Genomic DNA, 14,722 nt, shown 5'->3' on the forward strand with positions numbered 1-14,722 from the left:
CTTATCTCGACCCACAAGCATTTCGTTATGCCTTTTCTCCCGTTTGGTGAACGAGGGGAGTGAGAGAGTGGCTCTGGTGGGCACCTGGCCCCCAGCCAGGGTCAACCCACCACACCCTGGCTCCATTCATGGAGGGACCGACCCCATGGCCTCATCCCTGTCCCCCCCCCGCAATGCCTGGGTCCCTTCTTGGAGATATTGACCCCATGACCTTGTCCCCACAGTGACACCTAGGTCCCTTCCTCGTGAAGGTCACCCTATAGTCTTGTCCACGAACCTTCTCTGAATACCTGAGTCCCTTCCTGGAGATATTGTCCCCATGACCATGTCCCCACCCAGACAACTGGGTCTCTTCCTGGAAACATCAACCCTGTGGTCTCATCTCTGTCCGGACATCTGGGTCTGTTCCCAGAGAACCTGATTGCACAACTGTGACCTCATTGCCTGCCCGGACGCCTGGGCCCCTTCCCGGAAAAACCAGTCCCGTGGTCTCATCCCCCACCCAGACACCTGAGTCCCTTTCCACAGAATCCAACCCTGCAGCTCATCCTCATCCTCGTTTATTGTCCCTCCTGGGCAGGAAGAGGCATAAATTAATGGTGGGGAGGAGGATGGGGAGGGATGTGGTAGCCTCTAGGGGAGACACAGGTGGTGGGACACAAGGTGGTGGATGGGATGGAGTGGGGGTCCATGGTCAGCAATACTCTGAGTAATCCTCCTCTACGTAGTTTGCGGGGAACCATCCAACCTGGGAGAAGAAGAACATGTTGGGAGAAGGTGTGAGGAGCTTGGGGGGTGGGGGGAACCCTGGAGTGGAGAAGGGGCCATACCCGCCCATATATCTCTCCTTTCCACCAGCCTGGGTGGCCCTTCTTGCTGAGGACGTGGATGATGTCACCCTCCCGCAGCGTCAACTCCGTCCGGTCCCGGGCGCAAAAGTCATAGCGGGCTTTGGCCGAACCAAAGCTGCGCATGGCTCCTGGGGGAGAACGGGGATGTGGACAAGTCCCTAGGTTATCCCCCATGGCTGAGTCCCCTCCACCTGGTCCTCGTGGCCATTTGTGCCCCCTTGACTGTCCCATGGTCCTTCCCTCAACCCACTCCTTGGCCGTCTCCATTGACATGTCCTCAGAACCTAGCCATCCCCCTTGGCCCAGTCCCAACTTGTCACTCTTGGCCATTCGTCCCTCCTTGAATCATCCCATCGCTGATCCCTCAACCCATCTCTTGGCCACCACCACCAACTGGACCCCATGACTCAACCATCCCCCCTTGTCCCAGCCCATTCGTCCCCCTTGACTCATCCCATGGCTGCTCCTCTCCCTCAGCCTCAACCATTCCCTTGACCACTGCCCTTCTTCCATCCTTGTGACTCAGCTGTCCCCCTTCAGCCTGTCATCTTGACCATGACCAAAGGAGGACCACCCCACCATGCCCACCCCACCACCACCCCCCTGATGGGGGACCCCACCTCCTCCATCCCCACCACCACCTCCTCCATCCCACCACCACCCACAATGAGGGACCCCACCACCTCCATCCCACAGTCACCACCTCACCCCATCCCCCAGGTCCTACCAGGTGGCCGAGGACCAGCCCGGCTCTCAGGCTCCTTGAAGGGCACCACAAGTGCTGTGTCAAGGGCTTTGAAGCAATCCTTGAGTGAGCTGCGCTGGTAGAACTCCACCAGCTCCTGTGGATGATGTGGCCAAGCCACAGGGTCACCACCAGCCCCCAAACCCAATGTAGGGGGGACCCAGAGATCTGGGTTTGGGGGGGGGGGAGCAGAGAAGGGTGCTCCAATGCTCACCACCAGCCCCTTGAACGCCTTCTTCTCAGTGACACGATAGAGTCCCTCCGCCGTCATCACCTTGATGTGCTTCACCTCCCCACGGTACCTGTGCAGGGGGACATGGTGGGCTGAGCTAAGGATCTGCGTCCCCCACCCCCTCGTGCCCACCACCCTGGGGGTGTCCCTGATCCCTACTTGATGCTGATGGCAAATTCACCGGCATCCTTCACCCGCTGTCGCACCAGGAAGGCACCGTCGGAGCGGGGCATCAGGAGCTGCTCAGCTTCCCCCCGCTCCATGGGACCAGCATACCTGGGGATTAGGGGATGGTGGTCCTGAGCCCCCAAACTGGCATCTCCCACCCCTCCCTGGGGCAATTTGTGGGGATTTGGGGAGTGGGGACCTGGGGATTATGGGTCAACCCTGAGGAAGGGTTGGGAGGACACACCAGGAGGGTTGAGGGCCCCTGGGAGCTATGAGGTGATCACATGAAGGATGGGGCTCTCAGAAGAAGATTTTTGGGGGCCCTAATGCCAAGGAGGCGACCTTGAGAAAGGATTTGTGGGGCCCTGGGGAAGGATTTGAGGAGCCCCAGTAAGGATGAAGGGCTTGGGGAGGATTTGGGGGGGCATAAACACTATGGGATGACTCTGGAGGAGGATTTGGGGTGACCCCAGGAGGGATAGGGGACCACAGGAAGGATTTTGGGGGCCCTGGGAGCTATGGGGTGACTGCAGGAAGGATGAAGGACCCCAGGAAGGGATGTGGGAGGTTATGGAGGATATAGGGTGACCCCAGGAAGGATGGGGTGACCCTGGGGGGAGATTTGGGGTGGCCCCAGGGGATGATTCATGGGGTGCTGGGGGACACAGGGGGACATAGGGTGACCCTGGGGGAGGATTGGGGAGGTCCCCAAGGGTGATGGGAACCCAGAGGAGGATTTGGGGTGCCCCAGGGACTATGGGGGGTCCCAACACCGACCAGGGGTAGACAGAGAGATCCGGCAGTGGCACCTGGGGGAGAGAAGCAGAGTTGGTGATCAAGGGCGGACACAAGGTAACTCCTCTGAGACACCTCCCCCTCTGCCATATCCCATAGACACTCCCCCCAAATCCCAGGACACCCCCAACATCTTGAGGACCTCAGGGTGGGTACAGGGGCTCCTGGGCACTTTTTGGAGTCTCCATACTCACACAGATGAAGGGTCTCACAGCAGCACAGGGGAACCAGCCTAGGTCGCCGTTGGCCACGTTCCTGCCCTGGGGATGAACGGCCATGGGGAGCATGGAGTGGAACCCCCTGCTCCCCAGGAGGCTGGAAGGACCACAGAGGTCCACCCTGGCCATGGAGGTCCAGCCCCATGATGAGGGTCTGGCCCATCTCTATTGTGGAGTCTAGCATGGCCAAGGGGGTCCACCCCCATGGTGGGGGTCCACCCCCATTGGGGTCAGCATGGCCATGGAGGTACAGCCCTACAGTGGGGGTCCAGCCTCACTGTGGAGATCTGGCCCAGCCCCAACATGGGGGTCCAACCCAACCGTGGCTTCCCAACTCATCATGAGGGTCTAGTCTAGCCCATGGCCGTTGTGGTCTGAGCTCACCATGGGGGTCCAGCATGGACTCAGGGATCTGTACCAGTCCATCATGAGGACCTATTTCAGCATGATCATGGTGGTCTGCCCCCCGTAACGGAGGTCCATCCCAGCACGGCCATGAGGGTCCCATCCCCACCTGCCACCAGAGCTGCTCAGCCTCGGCCACAGTGACCTCGATGACATCTCCAGGGCTGAGGCGTAGGGCAGGACCCATAGACCCCGGAGGTGGTGGGATGCCGCTGTAGGGCTGGCTCGCTTCCATCTTGGGCAAGCCTGGAAGGAAGACACACAATGTGGGGGTGAACCCAGGCACCCAGGGCATGGACACCCCCTCTACCCCCCCAAACACATGGACCTCAGTGTCTGGGCCCCCCATGTTGTCCTCACCCAGGTCTCCCCGCTTCTTCTCAGGGCCTGGCCGCTGCAACTTGTTCTGGGGAAGCAACAAGACCCCAGTTAGTCCCAGGGCCTCCCCACTCCCAAATTTGGGGCATTTCAGCCCATTTTCACCTATTTTGCTGTTACCTTCCTTGTGCCAGAGCCTGAATCTGTGGGGCAGAAGAGAAAATCTTTGTTATTTGGGGGTATTTCACCCATGCCCTGATTAACATTTGGTGCTAATTAGGCTCCCATGGTGTAAGGTGGCCCTCGTTAGAGTATCCCATAATGTCCAGCTCCATCTGGGGCTGGGCCACCCCTTAAAGCCTTCCTCTACCCAGGCCACCCCATTCCACAATGCCCCACTCCGTGTTGGCCATCTTGTATCCCACAATACCCTGCTCCATATTAGCCATGTTGTATTCCACAATACCCCGCTCCTCCATCCCATAACGTTCCGCTCCCTAATGCCATGATGCCCCACTCCTCATCCCATGATGCCTCTCACCGGCACCGCCCTTGCCGCAGGTCCCCAGCCGTCCCAAACACTCCTTGTGCGCGGGGGCTCGGCACCGGCTGCAGCGGTAGCCCTGGTAGAACATGCCCCTGGGAGGACACCAGGACACGGGGGACACAGGGACATGATTAGCACATGCAGACACCTCCTCGGTCCACCTGCACCCATCCACCTCAATCCACCCAGGACTCACCCAGTCCTAAACCCACCTGGGCCCTGGGCCAACCCAGTCCTTGACCCACCAGGTTCTTGGCCCATGTTGCCCTTGGCCCCACCAGGATCAACCCACCTCAGTTTTAGCCCACCCAGGGACTGACCCACCTTGGCCTTGGCCCACCCAGGACTCAACCCACCCAGGCCTTGATCCACCCTGGCCTTGACCCACCTTGCTTTCTTCCACCCAACCCTTGACCCACCTTGGCCTTGGGGCCACTCAGGGCTTGACCCATCAGCTCTTTGACCCACCCAGTCCTCAGCTCACCCAAGACTTGATCCACGTTGGCATGGCCCACTTGGGCTTGACCCATGTTGGCCTTGGCCTCCCCAGGACTCAACCTACCCAATCCTTCACTGACTCAGACTTTGACCCACCTTGGCCTCAACTCAGTCTTTACCCATGAAGACTTCATCACACCTCCAGTCACCTTCCCTGGGTCTCTCCTTCCCCCAGAGTTCCCCAACCCCATCTTCCAGGTCACCCTGTCTGCCATTATCCCCCTCAGGGTACTGGGAGGCATAATTTTGGGTCCTACCTCAGCAACATCTGGCAGGCTCTGCAGGATGTGGTGTCCTCGAAGGAGAACATCTGGAAGTCATGCCCATCAGCCAGGGCGTGCTCAGGGAAGATGTTGGAGCTGGCAAGAGATAGGAGTACCTGGGTTTGGTGGGGGAAAATCTCCCCTGCAAGGCCACCCAGCCCCCAGTGGGGCAAGGCTCCCCTCCCCAGGGTGCAGGGGCACCTACAGGGCCATCTCGAACTGCTCCAGCCACTTCTTCTTCAACTCACGGGTCTTGAAGAAGAGCTCGTAGCCCTGCAGCCCAGCCGTGTTGATGAGCAGGAAGGTGTGGGTCCACTGTGAACATGGGTGTGGCTCAGTGGCACCTGGACACCTGGGTTCACTGCCACCCAGGCATCTGGAACCACTGGGGACCACATTCCTGGGGCCACCAGGCTTCAGTGTGTCCACCAAGGACCTGGACACTTGGGTACACCAAGGACCTGGATACTTGAGGTTCACCAAGGACCTGGATGTTTGGGTCCACCAGACCTGGACACTTACGTCCACCAGGGACAAGGATACTGGGGTCCACCAGATCTGGACGCCTGGGTTCACTGGGGGCCCAGACACTTGGGTTCATTGGGAAGTGGACACCCGTGACCACTGCAAACTGGACGCATGGATCCACCAGGCTTTAATAGGTCCACCAAGGACCTGGACAATTGGGCCCACCAGACCCAGATGCTTGGGATCACCAGGGACCTGGACACTTGGGTCCCAGGGTACCTTCTTGCCGTCACGAGGGCCGAGGTCACCATCCCGCAGTTGGTGGCTCTGCAGGTCCACGACATCTTTGGTTTCATAGGAGTCCCCGCGGCGCTTGCAGATGATCAGAGCCTTGTCTAGGAGGAAGCCATACCTGGGGACAGGAATGAGGGTGGCACTGAGTTCCCAAGGCCACCATGTGCCTTGGGGTGTCTCTACCACTGCCCTGGAGTGGCCCCTGCTCTGTGACAAGGGTGTCCCCATGGTGTCCCTGTGTTCCCATCCTTATGTCCCTATGGGTGTCCCCATGGGGGTCCCTGTTTTCCCATGTGTCTCCATATCCGCATGGATGTCCCTGTGATGTCCCCATGGTGTCCTTGTGTCCCCACGTTCATGTGGTCTTCCTACATCCCCATGGGTGTCCATGTAGTGTCTCGATGTCCCCACATCCCTGGGGTGTCTCCCCATGTCCCCATGATGTTGCTATGATGTCCCTATGGTGTTCCCATGTCCCCATGGTGTTCCCATGTCCCCTTGGGTGTCTTTGCAGTGTTCCCATGGGTGACCCCATGTACTTCTGGTGTTCCCATGCCCCCATGGATGTCCCAATGGTGTCCCCGTGGTGTCCCTTGCCCTGTCCCACCTGTCCACCTTGGAGCGCCGCTCGGTGCTGGAGACCTTCAGCTCCCCGTCGATTTTGGGGCGCCCAAACTGCGCCAGGGACTGTGGCTGTGCCAGACATCAGCAGGGACATGGGGAACATTGGGGACATGTGAGGGGACACAGGAGGACATGGGGGGCAAGGGACACGGGGAGGACATTGGGGAACATGGGGACATGGGGTGACCTGGGGCATATGGAGATTTGGGGAGGACATGGGGGATATGGGGAAAAATGGGGGACATGGTAGGGACACAGGGACATGGGGGGACATGAGGGGGGTCCCAGGGATGCTGGAGGGGTTGGGGGGGGGGGGGGGGCGGGAGGTCTCCACCATGTTGCAGAGGCCGAGCTGGGCACTTGGAAGGATTGGGGAGGGTCTGGGGGTTCAGGGGGAGCCGGGGCAGTTTGGGGGTGCCACAGAGTGGTTGGGGGGTCCCAGGGGAGGGTTGGGGAGGTCGGAGGGGGGAGTCCCCACCATGTTGTGGAGGCAGAGCTGGACACTCGTGAGCTGTTTCAGGGTCTCGTTGTCCCGTTTCACCTCATTCACACACTGTGCCAGGTCCTGGGGGGACACCAATCAGGCACCCCAAACCCCAAGGTAACCCCAGGAACCCACCAGTACCCTCCACCACCACCACCCCCCATATCCTCAAATACCCCTTCAACCCTAAAGACCCCTTCAGGAATCCCCAAATCCACCCCCCCCAGGGCACCCACATTTCCGCCAGCACCCCCCAGACCTCCCAGGGTAACCCAAGACCCACCTGGAATCCCCCAGAACTTACTGGGAACCCCTCAGGACCCCCAGTCTCCCTCGGATCCCCAGTTCATCCCCTCAGAACCCCCCAAGACCCCCAGAACCCACTCAGGAACACCCTCAGACCCCCCAGGATCCCCCCAAGACCCCCTTGGACCCTTCCAAACCCCCCCAGAACTCCCTAGGATCCCCCAGGATCCTTCCAGACACCCCTGGACCCCCCCAAGAGCCCTTGGGATCCCCCCAAGAGTCCCCTACAGCCCCTCCAAGACACCCCATGAGCCCCCAAGACACCCCAGGATCCTCCAAGACCCCTCCAAACCTCCTCAGCCCCCCCCTAGACCACTCCAAGTCCCCCTGGAATCCTATCCAGCCCTCCAGAACCCCCCAGGACCCCCCCAGGACCTCCTCAGGACCCACCCTCATGGCATCCAGGGCTGCCCGCAGCCTCTCCCTCTCGGTCGGTTCTGGGGTCAGCTTCACCAGCTCCTGGGGGGCAGGGGTCAGGAATTCTCTCCCCACCAGCGGGACCCGGGGGGGTCCAGGGCCCCCAAGGGACACAGACATTCCCGAGGGGACCCAGGTGTCCCCCAAAGGAACCTAGATGTCCCCCAAGGGACCCAGGTGTCCCCCAAGGGATCCAGGCATCCCCCTCCCTCCCCAAGGGACCCAGGCATGCCCCAAGGGACCTAGGTGTCCCCCAAGGGATCCAGGCATCCCCCTCCCTCCCCAAGGGACCCAGGCATGCCCCAAGGGACCTAGATGTCCCCCCAAAGGACCCAGGTGTCCCCCAAGGGACCTAGATGTCCCCCAAGGGACCCAGGTGTGACCCAGGGGACCCAGGCGTCCCCCTCCCTCCCCAAGGGACCCAGGCGTGCCCCCTGGGAGCAGACCTGGAGCAGGAGGTGGTACTTGAGCACCCGTTGCATCGGCACCATCAGGAGGTCCCGCAGGGAGAAGCGCCCGTTGTTGGCTCGTTGGGAACACTCCTGGGGGTCACAGGGGTCATTGGGGTCATGGGGGTTCATTCGAGTCATGGGGGATCATGGGGATTGGGAGGGACTGGGGGAGATGGGGGTCACAGGGGGATTGGGGGAGTCAGAGGGGTCATGGGGGGACATGGGGTCATGAGGGATGGGAGGACATGGGGAGTCTGGAGGGGGGGGGCTCGGAGGGTACCAGGGGGACAAGGGAGGTTCCAGGGGGACTGGGGGGGCTTCAGGGGGACTGGGGGGGGGTCTCAGGGGTCTTGGGGTCCCACAAAGGGGACCCAGGTATTTGAGCCCACCTGCACCTTCATGCAGAGGTTGTGGGTGGGGGTTTTGGGGGGGCATCTGGGGGTTTGGGGGTGGCCAAGGGGAGTCAGGGCGGGGGGACGGGACCTAAGCCCACCTGCAGCTTCATGCGGAGGTCGGTGTTGGTCGCGAGCTGGTCGAGGCGCCGGGCGGCCGCTTCCACTTGGCTGCAGTAGCGGCCGTAGAGCAGGAACCTGCAGGGATGGAAACCACCCAAATCCACCCAAACCCACCCAAAACGTGGTTGGAATTTGCCCCAGTCTGAGCCAAAAAAGGAGATGATGCCAGACCTGGAATGGACCCACAATAGACCTGAAATTGGACCCAAAATAGGCAGAATTGGCCCCAAAATGGACCTGAAGTTGGACCCAAAATGGACCTGAAGTTGGACCCAAAATGGACAGGATTGGAGATGATATCAGACCCAAAATGGATCTGAAATTTGACTTGAAATCAGACCTGAAATGGACAGAATTGGTCCCAAAATCTGACCTGAAATAGACCCAAATTGCCCCCAAAAATGGATCCAAAATTGGCCCCAAAAATGGATCCTAAAATGGGCCTCCCCACCTCCATTGTCCCACCAGGACACCCCCCACATCCCCCCAGGCCCCCCATTGTCCCCCAGGTCCCCCAATGCCCCCCCAACCCCTCCAGGACCCCCTCTGTGTCCCCCATTGTCCCCAGGGCCCCCCATGGCCCGCCAGGACACCCCATTGCCCCTCACCTCTCCTTGTAGGCAAGGAAGAGGGGGGGCAGCCCGCGCCCCCCCCCGGAACCCCCCAGTGCCCCCCGCAGCTCCCCCAGGAAGAGCCGGTGCAGCTGCAGGAGCTCCTGTGGGGCAAGGGGGGGGGGGGGGGGTGTCACCCACTGAAAGAGGGGGACCCTCCCCCATCCAGGACCCCCCCCCCGCCCCGGATCCCACAGAGCCTCCGAGGACCCTCTACGGGGGTTACTGGCAGTTACTGGGAGCACTGGGAGAGAAAACGAGCACTGGGGGGGTTAGTGGGAGCACTGAGAGGGCTACTGGGAGTACTGGGAGGGCTACTGGGAGCACTGGGATGGGTTACTGGGGATTTCTGGGAGCAGTGGGAAGAGTTACTGGGGATTACTGGGAGCAGTAGGAGGGGTTACTGGGAGCACTGGAGGTTACTGGGGTAATGGGGGGGTTTCTGGGGTTACTAGGAGGGCTTATTGGGAGCACTGGGAGCCCCAGGGGTTACTGGGAGCAGCAGGAGGGGTTACTCGATATTACTGGGAGCAGTGGGAGGGGTTACTGGGAACACTGGAGGTTACTGGGGTCACCTCGATGTTGATGAAGATGCTCTCGAGGTCTTGGGGCTGCAGGAAGTACCGCAGCGGCCGCAGGAAGTGCTGTGGGTACTGGGATTACTGGGAGCACTGGGAGGGGGTACTGAAGACACTGGGGGAACCTGTCCCCGTGCCCCATGTCCCTGTGTCCCCGTCCCCTTCATCGCCATCTCCATCCGTGTCCCCAATGTCCCCCCATGTCCCCCATGTCCCCATAATCCCACAATGTCCCCCCACATCTCCCCACATCCCTCATATTCCCCCGTCCCCCACTTTCCCTTATTTCCCCAATGTCCCCCCATGTTTCCCCACGTCCCCAATGTCCCCCCATCTCCCAATGTCCCCCCGTGTCCCCAAAGTCCCCCCATGTCCCCCATGTCCCCATAGTCCCCCAATGTCCCCCCACATCTCCCCACGTCCCCCATATCCCCCCATGTCCCAATGTCCCCCCGTGTCCCCAAAGTCCCCCCATGTCCCCCATGTCCCCATATTCCTCCAATGTCCCCCCATGTCCCAATGTCCCCCCGTGGCCCCAAAGTCCCCCCATGTCCCCATAGTCCCCCAATGTCCCCCCACATCTCCCCACGTCCCCCATATCCCCCCATGTCCCAATGTCCCCCCGTGTCCCCAATGTCCCCCCGTGTCCCTCCATGTCCCCCATGTCCCCTTATTTCCCCAATGTTTCCCATGTCCCCCTATGTCTCCCACATCCCCCATATTCCCCCACATCCCCAATGTCCACCATGTCCCTAGTGTGTCCCCCCCACCATGTCCCCAATGTCCCCATCCCACCTGGCAGATGGACTCGAGGGTCTCGGTGTACCTCTCCTCCGTCTGTCGCAACTCCTGGAGGCAGCAGAGCCTCCGGTCCACCTCCACCTTCTGTGGGGACAATGGGACCCGGGTGTCCGTGGGGGGGACCCGGCTGTCCAGGGTGGGGCCCAGGTGACCGAGAGGGGACCCAGACATCTGTAAGGGGACCCACCATAGCTGGGGGTGTCTCCACCCGCATCAGGTCCTCGTAGATGTCATCGCCGTCGTCCCTTTCGGCTTCGACGCAGTCGTAGAGGTCATCGTCCTCCTCTGCCGTATCGCTGTGCGGGGATGGCCCGGTACCCCCACTGCACCCCGAATCCCCCTGGATCCTCCCAAAATCCCCCCTGGTGTTCCCCTAATTCCCCCCAGTTCCCTTGGTGCTCCTTTAATACTCCCTAATACCTCCTAATGCCCCCCAATACCCCTCTAATACACCCCAAAACCCCCTAATACTCCCCCGATATCCTAACATCCCCTGGTACCCCTTAAATACCCCCAATCCCCCTCCACTACCCTCCTGGTACCCCCAGATACCCCTCTAATACCTTTGATACCCCTCTATTGCCCCCCCAATACCCCTTGGTGCCCCTCTGACCCCCCTCAAACCTCTATAATACCCCCAATTCAGCTATAATGCCCCCTAATACCCCTCTATTGTCTCCCCCAACCCCCTGATACCCCTCTAATACCCCCAAATGCCCTCTGATACCCTTATTAACCCCTTATGCACCCCGGAACTTGTTTAATCTCCCCTAATACCCCTGGTACCCCCCTATGACCCTTAATACCCCTCCTAACACCTCCTGGCACCCCCTAACCCCCCAGTACCTCCCAATGCCCCCTTAATACCCCTCCAATGACTCTTAATACACCCCTAATATCTCTCAATCCCCCCTAATGCCCCCTATCCCCCCGATACCCCCCTAGTGCCCCCCTAATGTCCCCCGGTTCCCCCTAACCCCCCCAGTATCTCCCAATACCCCCCCTTAATACCCCACTAATCACCCCTAATACCCCTCTAATATCCCCCAATGCCCCTCAATACCCCCCTAGTCACCCCCTAATGCCCCCTGGCACCCCCTAACCCTCCCCAGTACCTCCCTAACCCCCCCTAATCTGCCCCACTCACTCGATGAGGTCAGAGAGGCCGCTGTAGATGTCATCGTCCCCAACGCAGTCCTCACTGGGGAAGGGCCTGGGTGGGGGGGGACACAGCCCGGACACCTGGGTCCCTCAGGGACCAGGACACCTGGGTCCCTTGGGGAGGGGGCCCGGACACGTGGGTCCACTGCACTCACGTGAAGCCTTTGCTCTGGGCGATGGGGGTCCAGGAGAGCGTCGAGAGGGTGTCAATCACCTGGGGACAGACAGGGGACATTGGAGAGGGAGGGGCGGGACTCAGACACCTGGGTCCCCCCTGGGTCTAAACCGGACGCCTGGGTCCCACCTTGCCGAAGTCTTGGACGTCAAAGAGGTCGAAGGCACCGAAGAGACGGTGTTTCGGGAGCCCAAACTTGTCAGCACAGGCAGTCAGGAAGGTGCGGATGTTCCTCAGGCACAAGAACTGTGGTGGCACCGTGTCACCGTCACCAGCACCAGCATCATCCCCCCCATCAGCACTGCCATTGTCACCCCTATTGTCACTGTCACCCCCAGTGTCACCATTGCCATCATTGTCACTACCACTGCCAGCACCATCAGCACCATCAACTCCATCATCTTCCCCCATTTGTGACCACCATTGGCACCACCATCGACAGTGGCACCACCGTCATCTCTGTCACCAACACTGTCATCATCACCGTCACCCCCATTGGTATCATCACTGTGATCACCACCATCACCAACACCACCATTGTCACTGTCACTGCCATCCTTATTTGCACCAGCATCACCAGCATCACCATCATTGTCATGGTCATGGTCATCATCACCCCCATGGTCTCTATCATCGTCAACATGATGCCTATTGACACCATCATGATCACCCCCCATCATCACCATCATCATCACCATCATCACCATCATCATCACTGTCATCCCCATCTTTGTCACTGTCACCATCATCATCAACGTCATTGTCAACAGCATTGTCAATTGGTACCACCACTATCACCCCTGTTTTCACCATCCATCATTGTCACCCCTATGGTCACCGTCATCTTCATCCCCATCAGCACTAGCATCACCACCATCATCATCACCCCCACTGTCACCATCACCACCATCGTCCTCGTCATCATAACCATCACCCCCATTCACACCAGTCACCGTCATTGTCACTGTCACCATCATCCCCACTGGCACCAGCACCCCAGTACCCCTTCCTGGGACAATTACCCCCCAGTTACCCCACCTTGGGGCAGTTCCACCCCCCCACCCCAGTGGGTATTTGCCCATGGTCGCACCTGTGACATCTGGGGACGAGGACAGATGTCCCGGGGGGGCACGGCGCGAGGCAGGAGAGCATTGAGGAGGTGACAGAGCAGCACTCCATCCCGCAGTGCCTGTGCCAGGTCCCACACCTGCCCCCCGGGGCTGCTCGCCCGGTGTCCCGCAGGCAGCACCCGCGCCGCCACCAGCCAGCGGGCACACTGCCTCCATGCCTCCATGGTGGCTGCTGACTGCGGGAGCTAACGGTGATGGGGTCCCGGTGGGATGGTGTCTATGGAGGAGCCAGTAGAGATGGGGTCCTGGTGGGACCACTCCTGGGGAGGAGATGATGGAAATGAGGTTCTGGTGGGATTGCTTCTAGGGAGGAGCAGCAGAAGATGAGGTCCTGGTGGGATTGCTTCTAGGGAGGAGCAGCAGAAGATGAGGTCCTGCAGTACAACCACTTATGAGGAAGAGCCAATGCAGATGAGACCCTGGTGGGACCACTTCTGATGAGGAGCTGATGGCGATGAGGCCTTGGTGGGATGTTCTCTGAGGAGCAGCTGATGGAGAGAGGTCTTGGTGGGACCACTTCTGGGGAGAAGCAGCAGAAAATGAGGTCCTGCAGCGCAGCCACTTCTGGGAAAGTTCTGATGGAGGTGAGGCACTGGTGGGATGACTTCTGGTGAGGAGCCGAGTCTGAACCACGTCTGGGGAGGCTCCTACAGCAATGAGGGTCCTTCTCCCCCAAGAACCACCACGCCTGGGGAGGAGCCAGTGGCAATGGGGCCCCGCAGCGCAGCCACTGGTGGTGAGAAGCGGTCGGCGTCGGTCTCCTTCCCACCGCCGACGCCACACCCGGAGAAGACCGGATGGCGATGGACTCCTTCCCCGCTGGCGCACCCACGTCTGGGGAGGGTCTGGCGGCCTCGGGGACCCCCCAGTGCGGGCAGAAGCAGTGGCGGGGCCCAGCTGGGCCTGGGGGTGCCGGAAGCCAGCGGTGCCGCGCCTGCGCCCCAGGGTGCCGCAGGGGCCAATGGGAACGTCAATACGGTACCCGGATGCCGGGGTCCCTTCCGCCCCTGCGCCTGTGGGCAGGGAGGAACTGTCACCCCTGGGGGGGCCCCTGCGGTCACAGCCTGCAGTGGTGGTGGGAGGAACGGGGGGCTCATGGGGGGGACCCAGGTGTCCGGGACCCATGGGGGCATCCATGTGCCTGCACCCACACCGAGGGTCCCATGAGGAACCCAGGCATCTGGGCATGGTGACCCAATGGGTCCCATGAGTGACCCAGGCCTCAAGGACCCATCGGGGGTCTCAGGGGGTACCCAGGTGTCCGGGTCCAGGGGGGATCCAGGTGTCTGGGTCCTGCCGAGGGTTTGGGGGGGTACCCAGGCATCCAGGTGTCAGGGGTGACCCAGACGTCTGGGTCCGACCAAAGGTCCCAGAGGGGACCTGGGTATCAGGGGTCCAGGGGGGATCCAGGTGTCTGGGTCCTGCCGAGGGTTTGGGGGGGACCCAGGCATCCAGGTGTCAGGGGTGACCCAGACATCTGGGTCCTACCAAGGGTGCCAGAGGGGACCTGGGTATCAGGGGTCCAGGGGGGGACCCAGGCCTCCAGGTCCTGCCAAGTGTTCGGGGGTGAGCCAGGCGTCTGGGTCCTACCAAGGGTCCCAGAGGGGACCCAAGTATCAGGGGTCCAGGGGGGGACCCAGGCATCTGGGTCCTCCCCACCCCACAA

General features: G+C 60.8%; 1 protein-coding gene across 1 annotated transcript; it reads right to left on the reverse strand.

The window, feature by feature from the left end:
* Positions 1-548: 548 nt before the first annotated feature.
* VAV1 (vav guanine nucleotide exchange factor 1) lies at positions 549-14,002 on the reverse strand. The gene is made up of 27 exons (XM_054807995.1): positions 13,017-14,002; positions 12,056-12,172; positions 11,907-11,965; positions 11,738-11,803; positions 10,778-10,886; positions 10,585-10,674; positions 9,787-9,855; positions 9,209-9,315; positions 8,579-8,675; positions 8,080-8,175; positions 7,607-7,675; positions 6,905-6,991; positions 6,410-6,495; positions 5,788-5,920; positions 5,246-5,355; positions 5,035-5,136; positions 4,274-4,371; positions 3,913-3,935; positions 3,775-3,820; positions 3,524-3,660; positions 2,986-3,051; positions 2,774-2,805; positions 1,988-2,104; positions 1,811-1,898; positions 1,579-1,693; positions 831-979; positions 549-748 (listed from the first exon to the last, which is right to left on the reverse strand). The coding sequence occupies exons 1-27, from the start codon at positions 13,218-13,220 to the stop codon at positions 695-697; spliced, it is 2,526 nt and encodes an 841-aa protein (XP_054663970.1). The 5' UTR covers positions 13,221-14,002; the 3' UTR covers positions 549-694.
* Between the last annotated feature and the right edge of the window lie 720 nt (positions 14,003-14,722).

The sequence above is a fragment of the Grus americana genome, chromosome 33 (genome assembly GCF_028858705.1).
Source record: "Grus americana isolate bGruAme1 chromosome 33, bGruAme1.mat, whole genome shotgun sequence".
NCBI lineage: Eukaryota > Metazoa > Chordata > Aves > Gruiformes > Gruidae > Grus > Grus americana.